Source organism: Podarcis bocagei (genome assembly GCF_964188305.1).
Source record: "Podarcis bocagei genome assembly, chromosome: 7".
Taxonomy (NCBI): Eukaryota; Metazoa; Chordata; class Lepidosauria; order Squamata; family Lacertidae; genus Podarcis; species Podarcis bocagei.
The window spans coordinates 89169528-89192191 of record NC_138132.1 but is presented as its reverse complement, the minus strand read 5'-3'; the positions used below and the strand labels follow the sequence as shown (position 1 = coordinate 89192191).

General features: G+C 47.4%; 1 protein-coding gene and 2 long non-coding RNA genes across 6 annotated transcripts; all 3 read left to right on the top strand.

The window, feature by feature from the left end:
• Positions 1-4748: 4748 nt before the first annotated feature.
• On the top strand, positions 4749-8526 carry LOC308592189. 4 transcript variants are annotated; one of them, XR_014010416.1, is made up of 4 exons: positions 4749-5399; positions 5633-5778; positions 6879-7015; positions 7429-8526. It is a non-coding gene; the product is annotated as an uncharacterized lncRNA (long non-coding RNA). The 4 variants fall into 4 exon arrangements; XR_014010417.1 differs by having other exon boundaries at positions 4749-5410; XR_014010418.1 differs by lacking the exon at positions 4749-5399 and having other exon boundaries at positions 5406-5778; positions 7504-8526.
• A 430-nt stretch (positions 8527-8956) lies between these two features.
• Positions 8957-12101, top strand: LOC308592172. Its single transcript, XR_014010407.1, has 2 exons — positions 8957-9105; positions 11030-12101. It is a non-coding gene; the product is annotated as an uncharacterized lncRNA (long non-coding RNA).
• Positions 12102-14942: 2841 nt separating this feature from the next.
• On the top strand, positions 14943-22284 carry SNRNP27 (small nuclear ribonucleoprotein U4/U6.U5 subunit 27). The gene is made up of 6 exons (XM_081203465.1): positions 14943-15102; positions 16681-16801; positions 17954-18066; positions 19290-19369; positions 20795-20859; positions 21944-22284. Exons 1-6 carry the CDS (start codon positions 15066-15068, stop codon positions 21996-21998), a joined length of 471 nt encoding a protein of 156 aa, XP_081059591.1. The 5' UTR covers positions 14943-15065; the 3' UTR covers positions 21999-22284.
• Positions 22285-22664: the final 380 nt, after the last annotated feature.

Genomic DNA, 22664 nt, shown 5'->3' with positions numbered 1-22664 from the left:
GAATTTCCGAGTTCGCGCCCCCCCTTTTTTTTCAAAACTCCCTCTCGGGGCGGAAGGGGCAGAGAGAAGCAGCAGGGTGTTCATCCGAGGGAAGCAGCAAGGGAGAGAGGCAGTGTGGTGCAGCGGTTCGAGTGTCGGAGCAGGAGCTGGGAGATACCGGGGTTCAAATCCACAGTCGCTTGGTCGTGAAGCTGTCACTGAGCGGCGCTGGGCCAGTCACTCGCCCCCGGCCTAGCCTACCTCACAGGATTGTTGGGAGGTCAAAATGCAGAGGAGGAGAACGATGTATTCCACCTTCAGCTCCCTGGAGGAAGGGCGGGATATAAATGTAAAAATAAAAATAGACGTTCTGCTCTTTCCCATTCCAGTCGTATGTTGAGGGCTTATGGGAATGGTTTTTCAAAAGTCCCTTCTAAACGTTTCAAAAACAACTTTGCGCCTTCAGATTCCAATGGGAAAGACAGCTCATTCCTCCTCACTCAACTGGTAGAAGCATGTGATACTCCCCTTTTAAGAGTTTCCTAGGTCCACCGACTCCTCACTCCATGCAGAACACTTGTTAGGTTGCAGCAGACGTGGCTCACTTTAAATTGCGCTCGCCTCGAGATTCTCCCAGCCCAAATCCAGTGCTCGGTTGCGCCCGAAAGACGCACTGATTTCCACGGAGCACCATTTTAGAAAGTTCTAGCTCACAATTTATTTCCTCGCATGAAATAACACCTATTCGAAAGAGCTCGAACTCCAGTAGTTGCCTTTTGCTTATGGCTGGGCATGCGTGGAGCCACAGCAGCGACGTTAAAATCTTGTGATTTCGCTTCTCCTACGGAACAGTTCTCGCTTCCAAGAAATCGGAAACTGGACGTGCGGACGTCAATCTATCAATAAATCAATGCGACGCATCCAGTTCCGCCGTGCCGTTCGCGGCAGCTGCGACGGAAACCCTAGGGGGCCAAAAATAAACAAATGCCCACCCTGTTAGCTCTGTCACCCATGATGTTGACGTAAAACTCCTCTTCGAGTATAAGGGATCTTACTCTCACGTAAACAAACAAACAAACAAACAAACAAATCCTTCCAGTAGCACCTTAGAGACCAACTATGTTTGTTATTGGTATGAGCTTTCGTGTGCATGCACGCTTCTTCAGATACTTCTTCGTGTAAACAAGTAGAAGATCGACGCTGGAAGTCATCCCCCCCCCCCCCGCATCCACACGCTACACCCGCCGAGCGAGCGCCCTTCAGATTTCTAACTCCTATCGGCTGCAGCCAAAATTGCCAATTACCAAAGGATGATGGGAGTTGTAGTCGAAAGAAGAAAATGCTCCCGAGCAAAGCTGATTGAATGAGCTTCCAACTTTCCAGCTGAGGTGTCCTCTCCTTCCCCTAACTGCCACCACAGGGTCATCTGAGGATCGGCTTGCCCTCTGGAGAGGGAGGTAGAGCACAGAAAAGTCTGGAATGTTGCCCACCATTCAGCTCAGCCTTCTGCCCCAACCCTTCAGATGTTTTGGACCCATCAGACCCACCTGGCACAGTGTTACCAGACTTAAGGGGTGTATCTTAAATGGCCTAACTCCCCTTTTAAGGGACTCCCAAGTTCGTTATTGGTCATGGAATGAACAAGGGAGGGAAGAAAGGCTCTGGGCAGTTTCCATGCCAACCAGGGATGCCAGGGGAGCTTCTCCAGGTAGGGCTTGGTGTGGCTGGAGCTGCTGAGGCTGCGCAGGGCCTTCTCCTCCCTCTCCTTCCTCCTCCCTCCCGCATCAGCCTCTGACCACCTGCACACCTGGCAGGGAAAGCAGCACTTTGGCCTCTTCTCGCGACCCGTAGCTCAGAAGCCGCGCCGCGTTGGCTTTTGGGAAACGCAGTCCTCCCTGTCATTCATTTCCGTTCTCTGGGGGGAAGAATAGAGGGCAGGCACTACGACTCCCAGAAGGCAGTGGGCGAGCCGGCTCCAACTCCTCTTTCCTCTCTCCCCCACGCGCCCGCTCCGAGGCCTCCCCATTGGCCGGCTCTTCCGACTCGGTATCTGGGCGAAGCCCGGGTCCTCTCAGCCAATGGGAGGCGAGAGTCGGGCGCGGGGGGCGTGGCAGGGCGGGGGGCCGTTGCTTCCCCGAGCCCGGGACCCGCGAGCCAGAGCCAGAGCCTCTTCGCCGCTCCCTCCTCGCGTCCTCGGGATGAAGACAGGGCTGGTGGGGGGGGGCGGGGAGACCCTTGAGGGGTCCCATGTATGGTCTTGTGTGTCTCCCTAGCCTCTCCCTTTCACCCAGGGACCCCCGAGCCCAGAAGGAGGCGTCCCACTCGCACCAGGAAAGACTGCCGCTCCCTGGCCCCGAATGGTCCTCCTTCTGTATGGAGCTCCGGCCTCCAGGCTCCCAGAGGCAAAGCTAGGAGGTTCTGGGAGGCCTCGCGTCGCACTTCTACAAAAAAGCCCCCCCCCCCCTGCACTAGTGAGCTCGGTTGGATAGAGCGTGGTGCTGATAATGCCAAGGCTGCAGGTTCGATCTTCGTAACGGCCACCTGCATTTCCCGGCATTTCGGGGGGTTGGACTAGATGACCCTTAGGATTCCTTCTAATTCTGCAGGTCTGTGATTCTAACATCTCTGGGGGGGGGCACACAACTTGCATCTCCCGCTAAAAAGAGCTAGATGAGCAGTTTACAATTAACTCCATGAGGTCATATTCCGGGTGCACGTAACTGTTGCTGCGCCTCCTCCCCCCAACGGGTCTTTAGCAGTGAGTGACTGCTGACCTGCATTTACCACTGACCAGTGGCGTAGCGTGGGTTGTCAGCACCCGGGGCAAGGCAAGTAATTTGCGCCCCCTAACCCGTGGATTTGCGCCCCCTAACCCATGGATTTGTGCCCCCTAACCCTAACCCCCAGATGTTGCGCCCGGTGCGGCCGGGCCCCCCTGCACCCCCCACGCTACGCCACTGGCTCCATGTGCCCTGGGGGGTCTCTTTTCTATGGTTCTATTAGGCCGCTCAGTTGAGAAGTGTAGGCCGAAGGAGCTAATCATCCTTGCAGAGTTGGAAAGGGACCACAGGGCTCATTTAGTCCAACCCCATCTTTTGCCCAACAGGGGACTCAAACCCAGGACCAAGGTTAAGAGTTGTATTCTCCAGCCTGAGCACCCCAAGGAGCAAGAGTGATGGGGCTGTAGGGAGAAGGGGCAAGTGCCCCACAGGAAGTGGCCCAGGAAACATGATAGATGGCTGGTTTGCAATCCAGGGGCAAAGGGAGGGGTGGACACTGCAGCCTCCAGACCTCTCCCCCTCCCCCCAGGAGAGGAAGGTAATGAGACCCTTTATAAAATACTTTGTTTATCCTTGACACTTTTGAAACTCCCACACACATAGAGATTATATTATTATTATTATTATTATTATTATTATTATTATTATTATTATTATTATTATCAATATCCCACCCATCTGGCAGTTTATTCAGTATGATGATGCAATGTAGGGAATAGGTTTTTTCCCTTTAAAATACGTTGTTTGTCAGTTAAAAATGATTCTTCACAAACAAACCTTTATTTTGGAAACATAACAAGAACTGACCACTCTCTTTTATACTGTCACTTTAAAAACAAACAAGCAAAAAAACCAACCCCTGTCTCTCCCTGCCTACTTTCAAATTGGCAAAACCAAAGGGGGATTATGAAAGTTGTGCTTGCAGAAAGGTTACAACGTTTTTAGAAGGGGGAAGGGGCAGAATGGGTGGGAGGCTGGGAGCAAAAGGCCGTTCAAGCTACAGCTTTGCAGCTACAGATTGTGGTGATCCCTCGTTTTAGGCGGCTTTATAGATCCTAGAGGTGGAGAGTTGGAAGGGACCCTGAGGGTCATCTAGTCCGACCCCCTGCAATGCAGGAATCTCAGCTAAAGCATTCTTTAAAAGGGGGCTAGACATGTTGGCAGAGGACCAGAGGCAGGGGGCCTCTGGGAGACCAGTTGCTGCCCCCCGGGGGCGTGTCCCGCTTACGGCCTCAGTCGTGGGGAGCTGCTGCCTGGCAGAAGGGCGGAAGGTTTGCTTCCAAGTTGAGGCGCGGAGAGCGCTCCCACCTCCGGCCTGTTCCTCCCGCGCCCGGGCGCGTGCCTCCCATGCCGCTGACCCTCCCCGCCAGCCGGGGCTTGCCACCTGCTCCCGCGGCCCTTCCCCCTTTGCAGACAGGTTTCTCGTGCCTTCCTTGTCAAAACAACCCTGCCAGGTAGGCCACCACCACCGGCCCAGGTTGATCGTGCCAGGGCCCACAGGGCTGGGCTGGTGGGACCGAGCGGGGGCGTTGCGCAGCCCGTCTGGCTAAGCCCGTGGAGATCACCTGCCTTCTCCCCTCGCCCCGCTCCCAGTTTCTGGCGCGGCGCTTCCCCTTTGCACCGGCGCTGCTGCTGAGTCACAAGGGAGCCCCAGAATAGCTCGGGCTGCGACTTGACACCCGGGCACGCAGCGCAGGGCACGGCGAGGCCCGGTGGCGCGTCGGGGTGCGGAGGCTGCCCGTGCCGGCCAGGCGTCGGTGGCGGCGTCGGCGCTGCTGCAGCGGCTGCTCCTCCTGCAAGCAGTGAGTGGAGCGCAGCCGCAGCGGCGGCGGGGCGCGCGCGCGCGCTAGGGCGCAAGGCTGGCGGTGGCTGCAGGGAGCCCGGCGGAGGAAGGAACTTGTCCCTTCCCTCTGGACTCGCGCCCCCCCAGATGTTGCGCCCGGTGCGGCCGGCACCCTTGGCACCCCCCACGCTACGCCACTGCTACTGACCCTGTGCCTTGGATTTCAACCTCTCTATTTGGCTAAGTGCTGGTGCAGTGGTTGATCAGCTTGCACTCTCTTTGTGTTGTGCTAATTGTTGCCACCCACCCACTCCTTGGGTCCTGGCTGGGCCCTTCAAATCCAGAGAGAAGCTGGGGTTATGCCAAAGCAGCCAGCCCACATTGATAGGTAGTAAATTACATACGATAGGATGTTCCAGCCCTGAATGACAGAAGTGTGGAAACTTGCTCTAATTGCCTTGTGAAAAGCTCAGGAACAAGGCAGCAAAAATTACGCTTGTCCTCCTCTCTGGTCCTCTCCCTGGTCTTTGGTTCTGTGTTGTGATTGATCCTGTTCTAGCCACTGAAACATGGCTTGGAATAAGACTTGTCAACTTCATGATTGCCTAAGAAATGGTAGGGAGGAGCATAGGCTAATTGCTCATGGAATTATAAAGCTTTATCAAGTACCTCCAAAGCCATTAAGAATCTGTTTGGTATACAAAATAATTGAGCTTCTTCTTATAAAAGTGTTGAGTATAGTCAGGCAGCTGATGTGATAACTGGGGTCTATAAAGAGACTATTAATCTTTGGTCTGTGGTGTAACCCTGCACGACTCTTCAACCAAACGTTCGGCCCCTGTCTCCGGATGGGAAGAGTAAGTCCAAGGTGCAGGGTTCTTGGTGTTGGGCAAAGTTATCCTTGGGCCTTCCTAAGTCTGGGCTGGTTTGTTTTTCTTCATTAAGAGTTTTTTCCTGGGCTGCTTAAGCTTTTCTTTCTTTGGTGCTGCTTTCATTTCATTTCCTCTTTTTGGGGGGGAAGCTTCAGTTTGGGAAGTGCTTTGTAAAAACAACCTGGACGTTTTTCTTATTTTGTCTGCTCAATCTCTAGGAATTTCCAAAGAGAGGAATTTTTGATCAAGACACCTGCTGAAAGGTCAGAAAGGGGAAGTGAAGGCAGAGGTGCCTGCAGCTGCTGCTGCTGCTCCTGCCCCAGTGGATGCCTGGAAAAGTACAGGACAAGTGCCTGGGCAGCAGGTCAGTACAAAGATAAGAAGTTTATTAGCTTTTGAAGACTTCTTTGAAAGGAGTAGCTGAACCCAGAAGGGCATGTTTTCTTGGTAATGTCTAGCCACAACTCCCAGTCATGCTCTTCAAGAGGCATCACATAGAAGGGGTACAAACTCTTTGTTCATTCTTTGTGATCTGTCCCACAGGCCTCTGTTGGCAAGAAATGGCAAGCTCTCAGAGGGGAAAAAGTATTGTATTGTTAGCCTTCGCCAATTCAAAGTGGCACCTAAGGGGATGGAGAAATCCATGTGTTCAAAGACTCAAAAGGTGAAAGGGATTGGTTCTGAAATCACTGAAGAATGCCTAGTATTTGACGACTTGCCTAGTAGCCCCAGGCAACCAGGAATTTCATGCAGGTGACTGAGCAGCCAGCTCACTTGATTTCTTGGCTAGCTGTAAAGGAAGAGTAGTCTTGTCTCATCCGCAGTCATCACAGAAACACAGTGGACTATCAGAGTGTCTCTCCTCCACCATCCTTCATGGAAGAAGGCACTTTTTTGCTGCGTTTCCATGCTGACTTTGGAGGAGGGGGCAAAACAAATATTGCAGGCTAGTAACGTTTTGACATTTGTAAGGCTGGCTGAAGAAGTACCCTTCTTCAAGGCCAAGTCTCCCCTTTGTGTACAAAATGGATGCAGCAGGTGGAAGGAGAACGGCTGCTGCATCCTTGTTGAGCTCCTCTTGTCCTGGCAGGAGTAGAGCTATGGGCCTGGGGCCCTGTGCTGTAGGATCACCCTATACGAGTTATTAGAGGGTTGAGCTGTTATGTCACCAGAGAAATGGATGGTTGTTTTCAACCCTTGCACAAAGCAGGCACAAATGCCTAGACAAGGGCTGGGATCTAAGAAATACCCATGCTTAGATGTGTGTCTATAATGTGTCTGCGTTGAAAAAGGTTCTAAATTTATATAGATATATAATAATTTTATTAAATTTTCAATAACAAAAATAAAACAAACACAAGAACAACCACAAACAATACTTGAAGCCTTTCTGTCTCACTAGCTTCCTGATCTGGTTAAGCCTTGGTCCAGAAGTCAGCTTGACACCTGCTTACTCACATCTAGGTTCAATGTTGAGAGACGTACTTCAACGGGAAGCTGGTACAGCTCTTTCCTGCTCACAGGTCTTTCAGGAGTCAATCCAGCCATGGCTACTGGAGAGAAATAATAATCATCGTATGGAAGAACCACCATTAATCCAGGTTTGCAAATTCATAAAGCTTGGGCTACTAGTTTGATGAATCATGCTGGGACCATAGAGGGGACAAACTGCAAAAAGGGGTTGTTTTGTAAAGGAGAAAGTTTGCTGCTATTTGTTTTAATATATAATTTTATTATTGTTGTTGTTGTTGTTGTTGTTGTTGTTGTTGTTACTACTACTGTTATTTTATACCCTACCTTTTCCCTGAAAGGGACTGAAGGCAGCTAACAAAATGAGAAATAAAGATATAGAAAAAAGAAGCCACTTTAAAAAAAAAAAACATTAGTAGAATTAGATATTAATTGGCTCTTGAGTTGTTTTTGTTTTATTAAGCATTTTGTGTTTTGATTTTGTGATCTGTCATTTGTGTGTTTATATGATAAATGCAATAAGACAACCTACACCGCACCACAGCCATAGCAATGGAATGCAGGGAGCATCCTTAGACCAAGCCCAGCCATTGATCCTCCAACCTTGTGTCGTCTACAGATGATAATTGGCAGTTGGCCCTCTGGGGCTTCAGGCGGAGAGTCTTTTCCCAGCCCCACCTGGAGATGCTGAGGATTGAACCTGGGACCTTGTGGATCCAAAACAGAAGCTCTATTGTTCTACTTCTGGAGCACCTTGGGCTCCCCATGCCTGGTTATTGGACTCCAACTACTCCTGACTGTTGGCCATGCGGACTGGGGCCAATGGCAGCACACCTGGAGAAGGACGCATTCTTCAACACTATTTCTTTTCAAAGAATGAAAACCTTTTTGCAGCCTGTAGCCAGAATGAAGGCAAGATATCCTTTGAAGTTGGGGAAAGAGCCACAGGGCTGGTGGTTGTGGTGAGACTTTATTTCTATACCACCTGTCCATTACCCAGGTGAGGGAACACCTTTTAAATGACACACATACCGAGAGAATCAAGAATATACACCCAGGGTCTCTGGTTGTTACATCCTTGTGATGGGCCAAGTGTCTCTGGCAGCATTATTCGTAGCTTACACGGCTCAGACTTTTTGCCCTCAATTTTTTTATCTGGCCACAGTTCCAGGCTGTACGGACAAGCCATTTCCCTCTGTTCAGATCCCTAGAAGCAGAAGGTCCAGTTACCTGCATCTCTGTTGCTTGCATGGGGCTCCCGTCTCTTAGTTTCTGGAAGACCTTCATGCTGCTTTTCTCCACCAGCTCCGATCTAACCTGTGCGTTCAGACGTGGCTGCAAGGCACTGAAGAGGAATGGGAAAGAAGAGGAGGGGAAATGATCCAAAGCTCACAGAAAAAGTGCTAATTCAGCAGCTGTGGAGCACAATTATGGAACCAGGCGGTAGGAAAGCAGGGCTGAGAATTTCACCAGAAAACAAAATGCAAAGATCAGTCACCAAAGTGACCTCTACAAAGGGTCATTGACAAGGAGGCCACCCGTGTATGTGCCTTCAGACAATTTGGGCAACTCTGTCAATAGGTTAAGAGGGCACTTTAATATGTCAGGAAGCTGAGACAGTGTCAGTACTGCTGTGATTTAGAGATGCTGGGAGACGCCTGCAAGGAATTCAGAGATGGTCTCAAGGCACTGAAGAGGAAAGAGTTGTGGGGAAGCACACAGCATGTCAGAGAACTGGAGACCCCATCACTGCACCACCACACCACCAAGCTACACTAGAGGTAATTATAAATAAAATAAGAGTAACACCAGAGATTCGAGGGATTAAAATAGGAACGAAAGAATTTAAAGTAAAAGCGTATGCGGATGACCTAATGCTATCCCTGGAAAACCCGCAAAGAAGCGTTGGTATAGCTTTGGAGATGCTAGAGGAATTTGGCAAATTATCCGGTTTTAAATTAAACAAATTAAAGACAAAAATGCTGGCCAAGAATGTGGAAAGTGAAAAATTGGAAAGGGAGTATGGAATTAAAGTGGCAAAAAAAGTAAGATATACACTCAGGGTATGCCAGGAATAGGTAGGGCAGTGACCGTACTTGCGTCATGCGGATTATGGTTTCCATCGCTTGGTGTAAGACTGAGAGCGATGCCAGCGGCTCCTCTTCAATAACTTCCTGTTGTGGGGAAGTACGGGGTACAATTTCTGGGTATGGCAAGGGAGGTGCCAGGGATAGGTAGGGCAGTGACCGTACTTGCGTCAGGTGGGTGACTGTGTCCATTGCTTGTCGCAGGATGGCGACAGAGTAGCAGCCCAGGGGCTCCTCTTCAATAACTTCCTGTTGTGGGGAAGCACACAGCATGTCAGAACTGGAGACACCATCCCTGCCACCACCACACCAAGCCCTGAACTGTGCTCTCTCTCCAGCCCAGCCCACTTGACAACTATGGGAGAAGAGTGGGCCTCCTGGATCTGGGAAGAAGCTCCATCTTTCACCTGCACAGAGCTCTCCCTCTCCCTCTCCCCGCCTGTGGCTTCCAGCAACTGATATTCAGAGACACTGCTGCCTTCCGCTGTGGAGGTAGAACAGGGTCCTGAGGCACCCTGGACCGAAGATGGTCAGGGCTTTGTAAAAAAAATTATTTACTTACTATGAGGCAGGTGCTCGGCTCCACTTTATGGGGGAAGATGACATCTTCCCCCTGAAGCGCTTTGCTTGTTAGAATTGTCGCCTTCATAAAAGTGCTCTTCACTGCCTCGTCCTAAAAGGAGAAGGGAATTTAAAATTGAGGCACCCAAACATAGAGCAGAGAGGCAGGTAATTTCACTCTCGTGAATAATGGGTTTTCCATGATCAGCATTTGTTGTTTGGAATCCATTATTATTGGAAACTGAACTTGGTTATCACTGGTTCCTCATTCATATAAAAGACCATGATTTGTTTATTTTTAATCAAAAAATCTGATTTTTTAAATTTAAATCAGATTTTTAAAATAAAATGCTTTTGGAGGAATTTTTTTTCTAAAGATAGTTTTCTATTTAAGTTGCATTATAGTCCAAAGGCTATTCATCAGGAAATAAGGATTGGTTTTAAGTTTTTCATATGTGCTAAAACTCAGTCTAAGTTTTTATTTTTTGTTTAACCCCATCACTTAACAACCATGGATAGATATGCTAAAATCTCATTGTTTTACTTAAATAAATTGTTTAAATTGTTATTCTCCTGCCAACAAAGTACAGCAGAAAAGTTGTCCAAATATAAAAAGTTAACTTATTAAACCTCACAATAAATTTCATAATTATTTGTCTATGTACTTCTAACACTATAACCAAATCAGTAATTTTTGATTTAACTGTAAAAACTACTCTGAAAATGTATTATTCCCAAAATGAAACCTTCATCTGATTGTAAATATTAAGATTATACCAGCAAGAATGTAAAAATATGATTTAAATCAAGTCTTACAGACTAGTGATTTGAATTGTGATTTGAATCGATTTGATTTAAATCAAATCCACCCTGCATCTCACACACCTGGCGCGCTGGCTAGAGCTTTTGAAAGACATTGTCTAAAATTTCTGAGAGAGAGAGGTGAGTAAATGAGGCAGGCGAGGGGGAAAGGTCAGTTCTTTGTCAGGGGGCTTCCAGTTCCTTCTTCCAGGTGGGATTCAATGGCACAGCGACAGAGTCAGTTCTGCTCCCCAACCGACTCCAAATTGGACATTTTTGGTGGTGGGAAAAGTGACAGGGAAACTAGAATGGAAAAGGGGAGCTGGCATTTGCTTGATGCGACATTGTCTCATCTCCCTGCGAGCGAAACGGAACGAGCGCTCAATCGCTGACCTCAGTCAACAACCCAACAAACTTTTGCCAACGGAGCAGGACGAAGGTTCAGGAAGCAGGTCATCGGGAAGCGGCCACAGAACCGCCGCATCCGCTCAGTTCCTCGGACCGGCAATGGCAGCCCCAAACGGTGGCTGCACCATGTCATCTTTGCATGCTTCCAACGGCACCAACTGGTGTCTATCATATTGGGGTAAACTTTCAGGGGAGGGGTCTTTCTGGGGTGGCCGAGGGTCATTTCCAGCTGTCATCAGGGACCTCCTAATGAGAGAGCTCCCCACGGCTCCTAGTACGGCAAGGGAGGTGCCAGGAATAGGTGGGGCAGTGACAAGCTGTAGGGAGACTAGAAGTACCTCCCCGTACTTGTGTCATGCGGATTATGGTTTCCATCGCTTGGTGTAAGATTGAGAGCGATGCCAGCGGCTCCTCTTCAATAACTTCCTGTTGTGGGGAAGCACACAGCATGTCAGAACTGGAGACACCATCCCTGCCACCACCACACCAAGCCCTGAATTGTGCTCTCTCTCCAGCCCAGCCCACTTGACAACTATGGGAGAAGAGTGGGCCTCCTGGATCTGGGAATAAGATCCATCTTTCACCTGCACAGAGCTCTCCCTCTCCCTCTCCCCGCCTGTGGCTTCCAGCAACTGATATTCAGAAACACCACTGCCTTCCGCTGTGGAGGTAGAACAGGGTCCTGAGGCACCCTGGACCGAAGATGGTCAGGGCTCTGTAAAAAAAAATTATTTACATACTATGAGGCAGGTACTCTGCTGCACTTTATGGGGGAAGATGACATTTTCCCCCTCAAGCGCTTTGCTTATTAGAATTGTCATTTCCTGACAAATTCCTCATCGGTCAGGTGTTGGTACAAACCCTTCCCTAGATTAAACACTGAAATCCTGAGCCAATGTTTTAGGGCAGCCCACCACGCTTTAGTTGAAATTAGGCATTCTAAATTAGCTTCTAACAGAAGTACGGAGTTGGGGACGCAGTTGGGTTGGATGGCAGGTTGAGAGGAGTTCCCTACCAGGACAGACTTTGCTTGTGTGCTCAAGACATTGATTCCATAAAACATATTTTGTTGCATTGTGCAAAATATGAGCAAGCCAGGGCTGAACTGATACTACCCTTGCTGGTACCTTTCCCGGGAAAATCAGAGGCTCACTATGTCAGGTTCCTACTGGAAGACTGGACAAATGTTAGAACATTAGCAGTGGCAAAGTTTTTATCGGTGGTTGAAAGATCAAATGAGCCCCATATTCTAAACAAAATGCTTGTTTAACCTGGAGGTAGGCTGTATGAATTGTGTATTGTTTTGTAATGATTTGTTGGGTCTCTGGACCATAATAAAGATTGATGATGATGATTAGAATTATCGCTTTCATCAGACTTTTCTTCACAGCCTCATTCTAAAAGGAGAAGGGATTTTTTAAAATTGAGGCACCCAATCATAAAGCAGAGAGGCAGGTAATTTCACTCTCATGAATAATGGGTTTTCCATGATAAACATTTGTTGTTTGGAATCCATTAGTATTGGAAACTGAACTTTGTTATCACTGGTTCCTCATTCACATAAAAGTGGGGTTTTTTGGGAGGGTGTTGTATGTTCACTAGGCATTTGGACACCTCTTTAGCTATTGTCAGCAAATTTTTCATGGTGGTTTCTGAGACCAAGGAGCGGTTTTTGTCCATGCATGGATACAATGGGATGCCATTTGGAATCAGGACTCATAAATACACTGATTTAAACCACTGATTTTTAAAAACTGCACTGTTTTTTCCAGTGTCTTAGAATTCTCAAGCGACTCTAGGTACTAGGATAGTTTAACATACAGTGGTGCCTCGGTTTTCGAACAGCTTAGTTCACAAACTACTTGAAATTTGAACGCCGCAAACCCAGAAGTAGGTGTTCAGGTTTGAGAACTTTTTTTGGAATCTGAACTGTTCGTTTTGAGTTACACTTCCTTTTTCCGTGCCACACATCCGTTTTGAGTGCCCCCACTCCTGCTTGCACGGAGTAGGAGCTGGATGGGGCTGCTCACCTGGTGAGGTGCAGGCTCCGTCACACTTTTCCATTGAGGGGTGCGTGGCTGCATTCACCTCAACAGAGAAGTTGAAAGGAGCATTGGTGGCCATGCAGAGACAGCCCGACAGCTGCCTCAGCAGCAGTTTAGGGGCTCTCAGACGCAGCTGCCTGGCTGCCTCCACCTTTGCCACCCCAGCAACTATTCTGCTTGGCTGCCTTCAGGTGGTGCAGGGGCTCTGATGCTGACATGGGGGCTTATCAGACATTTTATCCTCACCTTGCAAGCTCCTTAATTAAGTTTGCTATGCGCCTCTTGTCTTCAGGACATAAATCTTTCAGAGAAGCACTCTTCATTCCTCCTTTGCCATGGACCTGAAAATTAAAACCAGCTTTTAAAAAAGCAATCATGCCCTTCCTGATTGGCGGAGGGGGCATGAACAGGCAGATGCAAGGGATTTGTTAAAAGGAGGCATGTCTTCCTGCCATAGCTGTCAACTTTCAGATTTGAAAATAAGGGATCAGCAGCCTTGAAAATAAGGGATCAGCAGCCTTTCCTGTCCCGGGAACAATCTACGGGATATCTAACAATCCGGGATAGCAGCGGGAAGCAGCGGGAAATGGTGCTGAAATAAGGGAATTTCCCGGGGGGAAAGGGAAGGTTGACAGCTATGCTTCCTGCTCCTCCTATTTGAGGCTGAAAGGCAGCTCATCTGTCACAACGCTCTACACAGCTGCAAGAACAGGCAATAATGGAGGTGTATCCACTGTTTTGACTCCCTAAAAGAAGCTTTTAATCCTTAGGCACTGTGACAGAAACTGGTCTTGCTTGCTCCATTTTGGCCCCAGGCTTGCAAGTATTAATCTAGCCAGTTACAAATGCTAAAGAAGATTTTTAGACGCCTGAACAAGGAGGATTTTTCAAGGCCAACACAATTACTTTATATTTGCCCCTTGAATGCCACAATGATGGCACAAAAAAAGAAAGAAAAAAAGGCTTCTAAGCCAGATACAAACAGCCACTTTTCAGCTGTAGAAGAATAAGAAGAGAGCAAGGGAGGCAGGAAAAGTCTGCATTAACTGACTGCTCGCTGCCACCATCCTAGACCACGTTTACATTATACCTAATTTGTTTGTTTCAGTATTTTAACAACAGTAACAACAGTCAGAATATAAAAGCAAGTCAAAGCAAGCCAACAAAACTCTGTCTCACCTTCTCTGATACCTCTGAGTAAGGAAGAGCCAATTGGGAGTTGACTAGGCAAGCAAATGAAACTCAAATGCCCGGATCTAATTTGTCAGGAAGTCAGTGCGTACAATGACATTATTCACAGTTTGATCTCATATACTCCCAGGGTAGGGAGACTGCCTGAGAACCGCGTGTGCATGTACACTACCTTGGGCTCCATGATGAAGAAGGCTAACTGTAAGCAAATAAACATGTAAATATGAGCAGCTAGAGATCAAATGTTCCTAAATGGCAGCTTTAAGCCATTTCTCTAGCTCTATAAGGAGTACCTAAGGCTTCTTGCCAACCTGTGAAAATGAGATGATGGTGCCTAAAAGCACACCAAGATTTTTCCAGCCCTCCTAAAGGACCTGAAAAGGTTGTATCCCTAAGTTATCATTTGAACTCTTTTACTTCTAGCCCTCTCCCCAAAGACACAAACAGACCCCCAATCTCATTTTAACCCATTGCTCCAAAGTCGCTGAGACAAGGGTGCATGTGCCGTCTGCACAGAGTGAATCCGAATCAGGTCCTGGCCCAATTCACTACCCAACAATTCAAGCTAAATTTGGTGAGTATCAGGCTGGAGTCCCTAAATGTTCCTCCACTTTATCTGGTGTCCCTTAGGCTCTGCCAAGGGTAAGGGGAGGGTGGTCCAAGGGGGTCAATTCTCCAAGCGGCCAGTCCTGCCTTCTCTCGCTTCATCCTGGAAACCAGACTCAGCTCGGCAACCCAACCGGCCTCACTCTGTCCCAGGCAGCTCCTCCTGTCCTTCTCACGAGAGGCATTCCCTGCCCCTCCTTGGAACTGATCTCTTGCAATCCCTCCCTGCCATTTCGAGCCGTGTTCTGAGGGAGGGAGGATTGGAGGAGAGGCTCTCCATGGGGCAGCGGCCCTTCTTCTCCCCGCCCCCTCCCGCCGATTGGCCAGCAGGATCCGGGGGGGCAATCCCCGCCGCGGAACCCAAGCCTCCTGCCGGCGTGTTCCCAGCCGGAGCTGAAAAGGAGGCGGACCGTCCCGCCGGAAGTTCCGCTGCGGAGGCTGCGGGGAAGAGGGAGAAGGCGAGCGCCGCGTCGGGAGGGAAGATGGGCCGGAGTCGCTCGCGGTCTCCTCCGCGGAGGGGTGCGTAGTCTCGGCAGCCGCCCGGCCTCCCCCTTGGGGTCCTGCTGCTCCTCTTCGCCGCCCTTCCGGGAGGCCTCGTCCTCCTTCCCAGCTGCCCGAGCGAAACCTTGGCTTGAAGGTTTCTCCTTCGGGAAAGAAGGAAGCAGCTGCAGGCCGGTGCCTTGGCACCACACGCCGCGGGGCAGAGGGAGGGAGGTGGGAAGCCCAAGGCAGGCCTCGTCTCTCTGGGCCTGGGAGGCAGAGATCCCCGCGGATCTAGGCCGAACTGAGTCCCCCGAGGGGCGCGTCCCTCTCGCAGGGTGGTGGGGCTGGTGAGGTGCTGAGGAGCTGCGAGGCAGGCAGGGTTCAAATTCAGCCGCCCAACTCGCCCATGACGCTCACTGGAGGCCTTCGGGCCTGTCGCTGCATCTCAGCCGAACCCACCTCACAAGGCTGCTGTGAGGATAAAATAGGGAGGGGGAGAACCATGCTGGCCTCCTTGGGAGGAACGGTGGGCTAGGAACGCAATAAAAAAGAAAAGGAATAGCTCGCTCTCAACCACTTTGTGGAACTGGCCCTGCTGTAGATGCAGAACAGGTACTGTGTGGAACCAGTTAGATATCAATGTTTTCTGCTTTGTGGCTCCTTACAGTCAAGCAGCATATACATTTTGTGCAATACATAAAGGAGGTGGTGTCCGTGGTTCTCTACCACCACCACTAACACCCTCCATTCTTATCCTCACAACAACTCTGAGGTAGGTTAGACTGAGAGATTATAACTGGCCTAAATTCATTCTCATGTGTTCTGTATCTGACAGGATATATAAACCTGGGCTCTGCTGGCCTAATAATTTGATTTATTACCTGGCCTGCTCCCTAAGGTCCAGCACCCTAACCACTGCGCACACCCTGGCTCTTAATTAGAGAAGTTACATTTATCTCCATTAACTTTTTTTTTAAGAGGTCTGGATAAACTCATGCAGGATGAGCCTGTTGGTGGCTAGATTAACATTCCAGCTTTGGGCCTTTGGCTGGTGTAAGAAAAGAGGATGCTGGACTAGACAGGCTTTTGGTCTGATCCAACTGAAGGGCTTTTGTTAAGTTCTCACTCTGGCTCCCCCGCCCCCAACAGATTTTAGATTAGATGCACCTTGAAGGCAGATGCCTATTTCATGCTTATGAGAATTTTTTTAAAGCACCGTATCTATCAGTATGTAAAAAGCCACCGGAGCAAATATGGTTGTTTTGCTGTGGAAGGCAGAGTGTGCAGAACGTTCTTGGAGTGTGTTTTAACTTGGCTAGAACTCAGAGATGTATAGGTGTGGAGCTAGTGGATTTCACTAAGTGCCCCCTGTAAATCAAGCACAGCTTCTGAAGACAGAATGGGACCCGCCTTATGTTGCCCTTGCCTCTTTGGAAGGAAGGAGGTTGCAGGATACAGAATGGAGCAAACTTTTAAGATGCAGTACTGAGATGAAAAATACACTGTTTTTTTTGAAGCCAGTCGGTGTATATAGTATGTTACTGTAGGAGGAAAGCTGTACTTTAGAAATGAAATTCAGATATGCAACTAAAGTTGCTTGCTCTGTATTTTAAGAACGTCGGCGTTCCAGATCCACCTCACGTGAGAGGGAGAGGAGAAGACGGGAGCGATCAAGGTCTCGGGAGAGAGACAGGCGGAGAAGCCGTTCCCGTTCCCCACACAGGCGACGATCCAGGTGAGGAGGTATCATCAGATAGTAGCTCTAAAGTTTCTGGCGAACTTGTTCTGTAAACACTGTTCTCATTGTAGGCAATGGGTGTGTGAGGCAGAGCGGGCTACTAGCTCTTGCCATTAGCAAATATTGGAAAAGATGAGCGGGTAGTTTGCTTTTTAAAAACAACAACTCCCCCCCCCCCCCGAATTGGAGGAAATAATGACCCAGTTAACTTCTCTACCTAAGGAAATTTTAAAGGATGTATGGAGGCCCTCTTAGTGTTTTCTCTTAAAAGAATAGGGCCAGCATCTGGTCCTGGCAGTTCAGCTGTTTCTGTCCCTTCTCATGATAGCTCTAACCATATTAGCTCCTTTCTATCCCACCTTTAGCAGTGGCTTTGCTGTGATGTTTAACAATGAGAAAGGATTTGTTTTTAAGGTTGAACAGATGGTTTCTAGGTAGCTGAAATATCCTGCTTGAGTGAGGAAGAGAAAGATCTGTCCCTTGATGTGAGTGTAGCTAAACACAAGCTTTTTCTGCATTCAGAGTGAGCTGATGGTCACAGGGTCCTCCTTTCTCTGTAGACCTGCAACTCCCCTCCATTTGCTTTGTAGAGAATATTCTTCCATAGCACCTTTCTGTTGTTCTGAACGCTTCTCCTGCAATAGACTACCATATCTATACCGTTGTTTAATAAATGGTAGGAGAAAGGAGGAGCAGGCATGGGTGCTTCTTTGTAATCAGCTTTAAAGACCCAGCCTTTCCTTCCATCTTTCCTCCTGCAGCCTCTCCTTGGTTACAGGTGTTGACAAGGCAGAGCTTGCCTTGTTTCATCCTGACAAGATCCCTATGAATCACCTTTCTAAAAGAGGTAGCTGTGGTGGCAGCAATGCACACTTCCACCTCTCTCCCTCTTTGTGGCTGCCTGGCAGAGGAAGCCGTGCACTTCCTTGACTGAGGTGGACAGAGCATTGCAGGTCTTGACAGTTCTTTGCTCACAGACATGGTGTCGCCCACAAAGCCAAGTGTGGGATTTTGTGATGGTTTTGTTCTGTGTTTTCACAAAAAAATCAGCAAGTCTGCTGGTTCTTCTTCTTTTGTGTGTTGCATAATCCAGCAAGCACACCTTTCCCTTGCCATTCAAGTGCAACCTGCTCTGGTTTGACTCTCTAGATCTCCACGACGACATAGATCCAGCTCTTCTTCCCCTTCCCGGCAGAAAGAAAGGCGAGATGATGAGAAGAAAGAGACCAAAGATGCTAAAGGCAAAGAGCGTCAGATCACAGGTAATGAAACAGCTTGCGGTGTTGCGAGCCATGCTGGAGAATTGTGTGTCATGATGCACCTTATTAACCTTGGCATTCTAGTTTGTGGTCAGATTTATAGGGGAGGGGTAGTTTGCTAATGTGAGAAGGATCTTGCCTTTTGGGCAAGGTTTGTTTGACTTGATGTGTTTCTGGTTCTGTTGGTGAGGACGTATCCTGCCTCTGTTATTGAGAGCCTGTAGCTCATGTGTTGCACTGAGTCTGAGGGTCCATATAATCCTTTGTTGTGCCAATAAAGGCACCTTTGTTTCTCAAGTATATCATCTCTTCACACACCAAAAATTCCACAGTTATTGATGGGATGTTGTGTTTTTTTAAACACTTGTTGGACAACATTACACGTGGAACTATACTGGGTCCTTGAGTTGTGGCTCTTTTTGAAAAGTTGGAAGGATTAGCCTTTTGTTTTGGGTGGCTGACACCCTCTTCAGTAGAAATACTTTCAGAATTGTTTACCAGCCAAAGAATAAAAATACATAACACATTGATAGTATAAAATCAAAAGTGGCAGAACACAACAGACAAAACAAACTGATATGAAACAATCAAAACATTCCAAAAATCATGTTGGGGTGGAAGGAAGATACATAGGTGAACTGTGTCCTTATTACACATGTTAGAATGAATATATATATATACATGCCAAATAGAAAAGATAAATTACAACAGCAGACTTGCAAAGATAGCAAAAACCTTGGTGAGAGTCAGTGACATGATATCCAAACAAATAAAATCCAGAATATTGAAATAAAATTCAGGGTAACTCCCCCAAAAGAAAAATGAACAGAGTATGGTCTGGGTTCTTCTGGTGAGGAATTAATGACAGAAATGAAGGAAGACCAAGCTATAAAATTTATCTCTGGACATAGTCACCTCTGACTACTCTGCAGTGTTGTGTTAGTTTGTTTATGAGCACAATCTTCCAAACCCTATCATGCCAGTTTTGCATAGTTAACAAACAATCACTTCTCCATAAGAATGCAGTCTATATCCAGACTGCTGCCAGGAAATGTCTTAAATATAATATCTTTTATTTATTCCTAGCAAGGCCAAGTCAGGGTGTTTCACCATTGTAATAGTCTGAATCCTAGAAATATGCTGTTTGAGGATGGTTCTGTGGCATTATTTATCTTTAACTCTCTTTCATTTTATCTCCTTGTTTATCTCCCTGGCTTCTTTTTCAGAGGAAGACCTGGAGGGTAAGACAGAAGAAGAAATTGAAATGATGAAAATGATGGGATTTGCATCATTTGACACGACAAAGGTGAGTGTCTTCTTAGTGCCCAGAATTCCTAAGAGTGAGATGTGAACCACTCTGTGCACTGGGACAGAAAATCCACACCATGTGGTAGTGGATGCAGAATTCAACTTCCTGAGAATCTCTTCCTTTTTGCTAAAAAGGGGGCAGGTTTCTAACACTGCAAGTTTTTTATAGAGTGGTGCTTGAACGTGTTTGAGCAACACTAGTGAGACTTCAGAAGATTCTGTATGATTGGGGGCAATCTGGCTTTCGTACTCTCTGCAGCTGCTTGCCTCTCTCATGAAATACGAAGCGAAGCTGTTTTCATTCAGCATGTGTAACCTTTTGCAGAGCACAGGGCTTGGATTACCTTGGCAAATCTTGAATGCAAAGAGTTGTTTATTATTATTTTATAATAGCAACATCTCCTTTTGTAGCACATGGTAGGTTAAACAGAAAGCCATTTCTGGCAAGTTCAGATCTTCCTCACTTAATCAGACCATGGTCCTGCGTTTTCCTCGCCAGTCATTTAGAAATGGTGACTCCAAATGGTCTTTTGGTGTTCTTAATGGTGGAACAGAAATGACAGAAAGGCAGCTTGCTCATCTACTGGGGAGGATTCAGGTTTGTTCTACAGTTTGTCCATCCACACAAGGCAAGGTTGAGCTCCAGTAGGCCTGGCCTTGGGATTCTAGGACAGGAGTGAAGAACCTCCAGCCCAAGGGGCCTCCCCATCTGGCCTGCAGCCTCTTCTCCTTGCCTACCCAGTACAGCAGTTTAGCTTGAAGAAGCCTCCTACTGGCTTCATTATGAGGCTTCCTCCCCCCCCCCCCAAAAAAAAGAAAAAAATTGTGGCAGAGAGAGCACATGTAAATGATGGAGAGAGTGAGTGTGTGTGTGTTGTGGGAACTATGAGGTGGTCCTACCCACCACTGATACTCAGCCCCTGGAACATGTTCCCAAATCTTCTACACTACAAGGGGCTTCCAGACTTGAAACACGTCGTACAAGTTCCCAGGAACTTCCAGGTAGCTTGGAAACAACTCATGGAAGCATTACATTGGCATTGTGTGTAGGAACTCTGCCTAGACATAATTCCCAAAAGCAACTGCAAAAAAGAGTAAAGAGCAAGATATGATTGGCTTTTGTTCATGTCTTACCATTATTCCAAAGTTCCATTGGCTTTTATTCTCACTTTCCTCCCAGAAATGGGCTTTCACACTTCCTTATGCAGCCCCATGAAAATCTACTCAGGGTTGTGGGGATGTCTAGGATATGGCCTAGGGAATGCCAATGGAGTTGGGGGCGGGGTTGCTGAAAATCACCCCCTCCCTTACAAGAACAGAGGAGCACTGCAGGCTCCAAGTCATTGTCCTCTTCCCCTGGTCAGGCTTCCCTGCACCTTACATTGTGTGAAGATGACTTTGTATTTCTGTTTGTGTTTTGTAGGGCAAGAAAGTGGATGGCTCTGTAAATGCCTATGCTATCAACGTATCACAGAAGCGGAAGTACAGGTTGGCATTGTTCAGTTAGGACCCAACTGGCCATGAGTGCGGAAGCTCTAAGGTCATGTTTGTGTTGGGCGGGGATGTCACTATGTTCACAGGAATACTTGGAAGAAGAACCCCCATTGCTTCAGAACCCCCATTTTTTAAATAGAAAAACAAAAGCAGATTCCCATTTGTGGAAAATCCTGAAATGATTACCCTAAGTATTTCACTTGGTTCAGAAAATCAGTATATCCTGGGGTTTCTCAGACTTGTTATGTTGAGCTGTCTTGAGGATAAACAAGTTCCTAATTGTGGCAGTAGAGCAACCATGATTTCCCATTGCAGGAGCAAAAAACTGTCACGATTGACTTCCTGTGCCTCCCACCCTTTCAGGATTACCTTGCATAATGTAGAATTAGTTTGCTGCCATGTGAGGTTCTTGCTAATTGAAATAGAGGATCTGTAAGAGTTACTAGCCTTACAAATGGTATCTGCAACAAAGGTTTACAGTGTGGAATGCTTCTTTTCAGTATACCAGTTTTGCAATTCCATTCCCCCTCCCATTCCGGCCCCCCCCCCAACACCCTCCAGTTATTTTGTGAGCAGTAAGCATGCTTAGGCCCCAGAGGCTGTTTTTGGGTCATTATCCCCTACATAGGATTGTTCTTCCAAAATGTTTTTTTGTATTTCTTTAAACTTTGGAGTTTCCCCAAGCCTACTGACACCTCTGCTCGTAAGTGTGTGTTGTGCTGTGCTGTTTTAATTGCATATGGACCACACACAGAGAATGACTTCATGGATTTTGCTACCATTAATTTCTAAGTTAGAAAGTAAAAACAGTACCAATAAAGATGCTTCGAAGTCAAGTGTGCTTTTTTTATATGAATTCTAATTAGCACACAAACACAGAATTGTGATTCAGAATATAAAAAATAACATACTGAGATTATTTTTTCTAAAATTATTACAGCACTTACAGCTGGCAAAGGCATTCTGGGCAATGGATGGGCAATGCCAAGAAAAAAATCAGGAAGATGGGGTGGGCGTTCAGAACTTTTAGGGGTCGGCAAGAAAGTTCACTGCTAAGGTTTGCCTTTTCTCATTGCAGGCAATACATGAACAGAAAAGGTGGATTTAACAGACCTCTGGATTTTATTGCTTGACATCTGCACTTGTTACATGTGAAAGACAACTTCACTCTCTAGTCCCTTAATTGTCTTACCAGCAACACCTGCGGTTAAGCGGATTTCAGCTTCTTCCCACACAGAATGGGGATCTCATTTGTGGAGAGTCCATGGAAGTGACATTGTCTCATAGGAAGAGACGGTAACGTGTTTTCCTCAAATGACATGTTTGTACAAAATGACTTTCTTTTGTGTTGCTGTGTTTTTATTTTTTGTAGGTTTCTGTTTTAAAATATTGCCACTTAAATTAAAAAAGAAAAATCTGTCTTTTCTTCTTGAGAGCACTTCAAATAGGAAGCCCCTTCTTAAAAGCTAGCATGAAAAACGATTTTCTTTTGTCTTAATGAGGTTCTTGAGATAAGTTTATTTCATCATTTCTACCCCACCTTTCCTCCAAGAAGCTCAAGGTGGTATACATGGTTCTCCCTCGTCCTCTTTTTATCCTCACAACAACCCTGTGAGGTAGGTTAGGCTGAGAGTATGTGACTGGTCCAAGGTCCCCTAGTGAGTTTCATGACTCAGTAGGGATTTGAACCCCAAGAAATACTTTGGAGGGACGAGACTCTTCTCGGGACAAGTGTTCAACCACCACCATCTCTGCTGCCTCTCATTTAGAGAAGCTAAATTTCAACCCCCCTGGTTCTC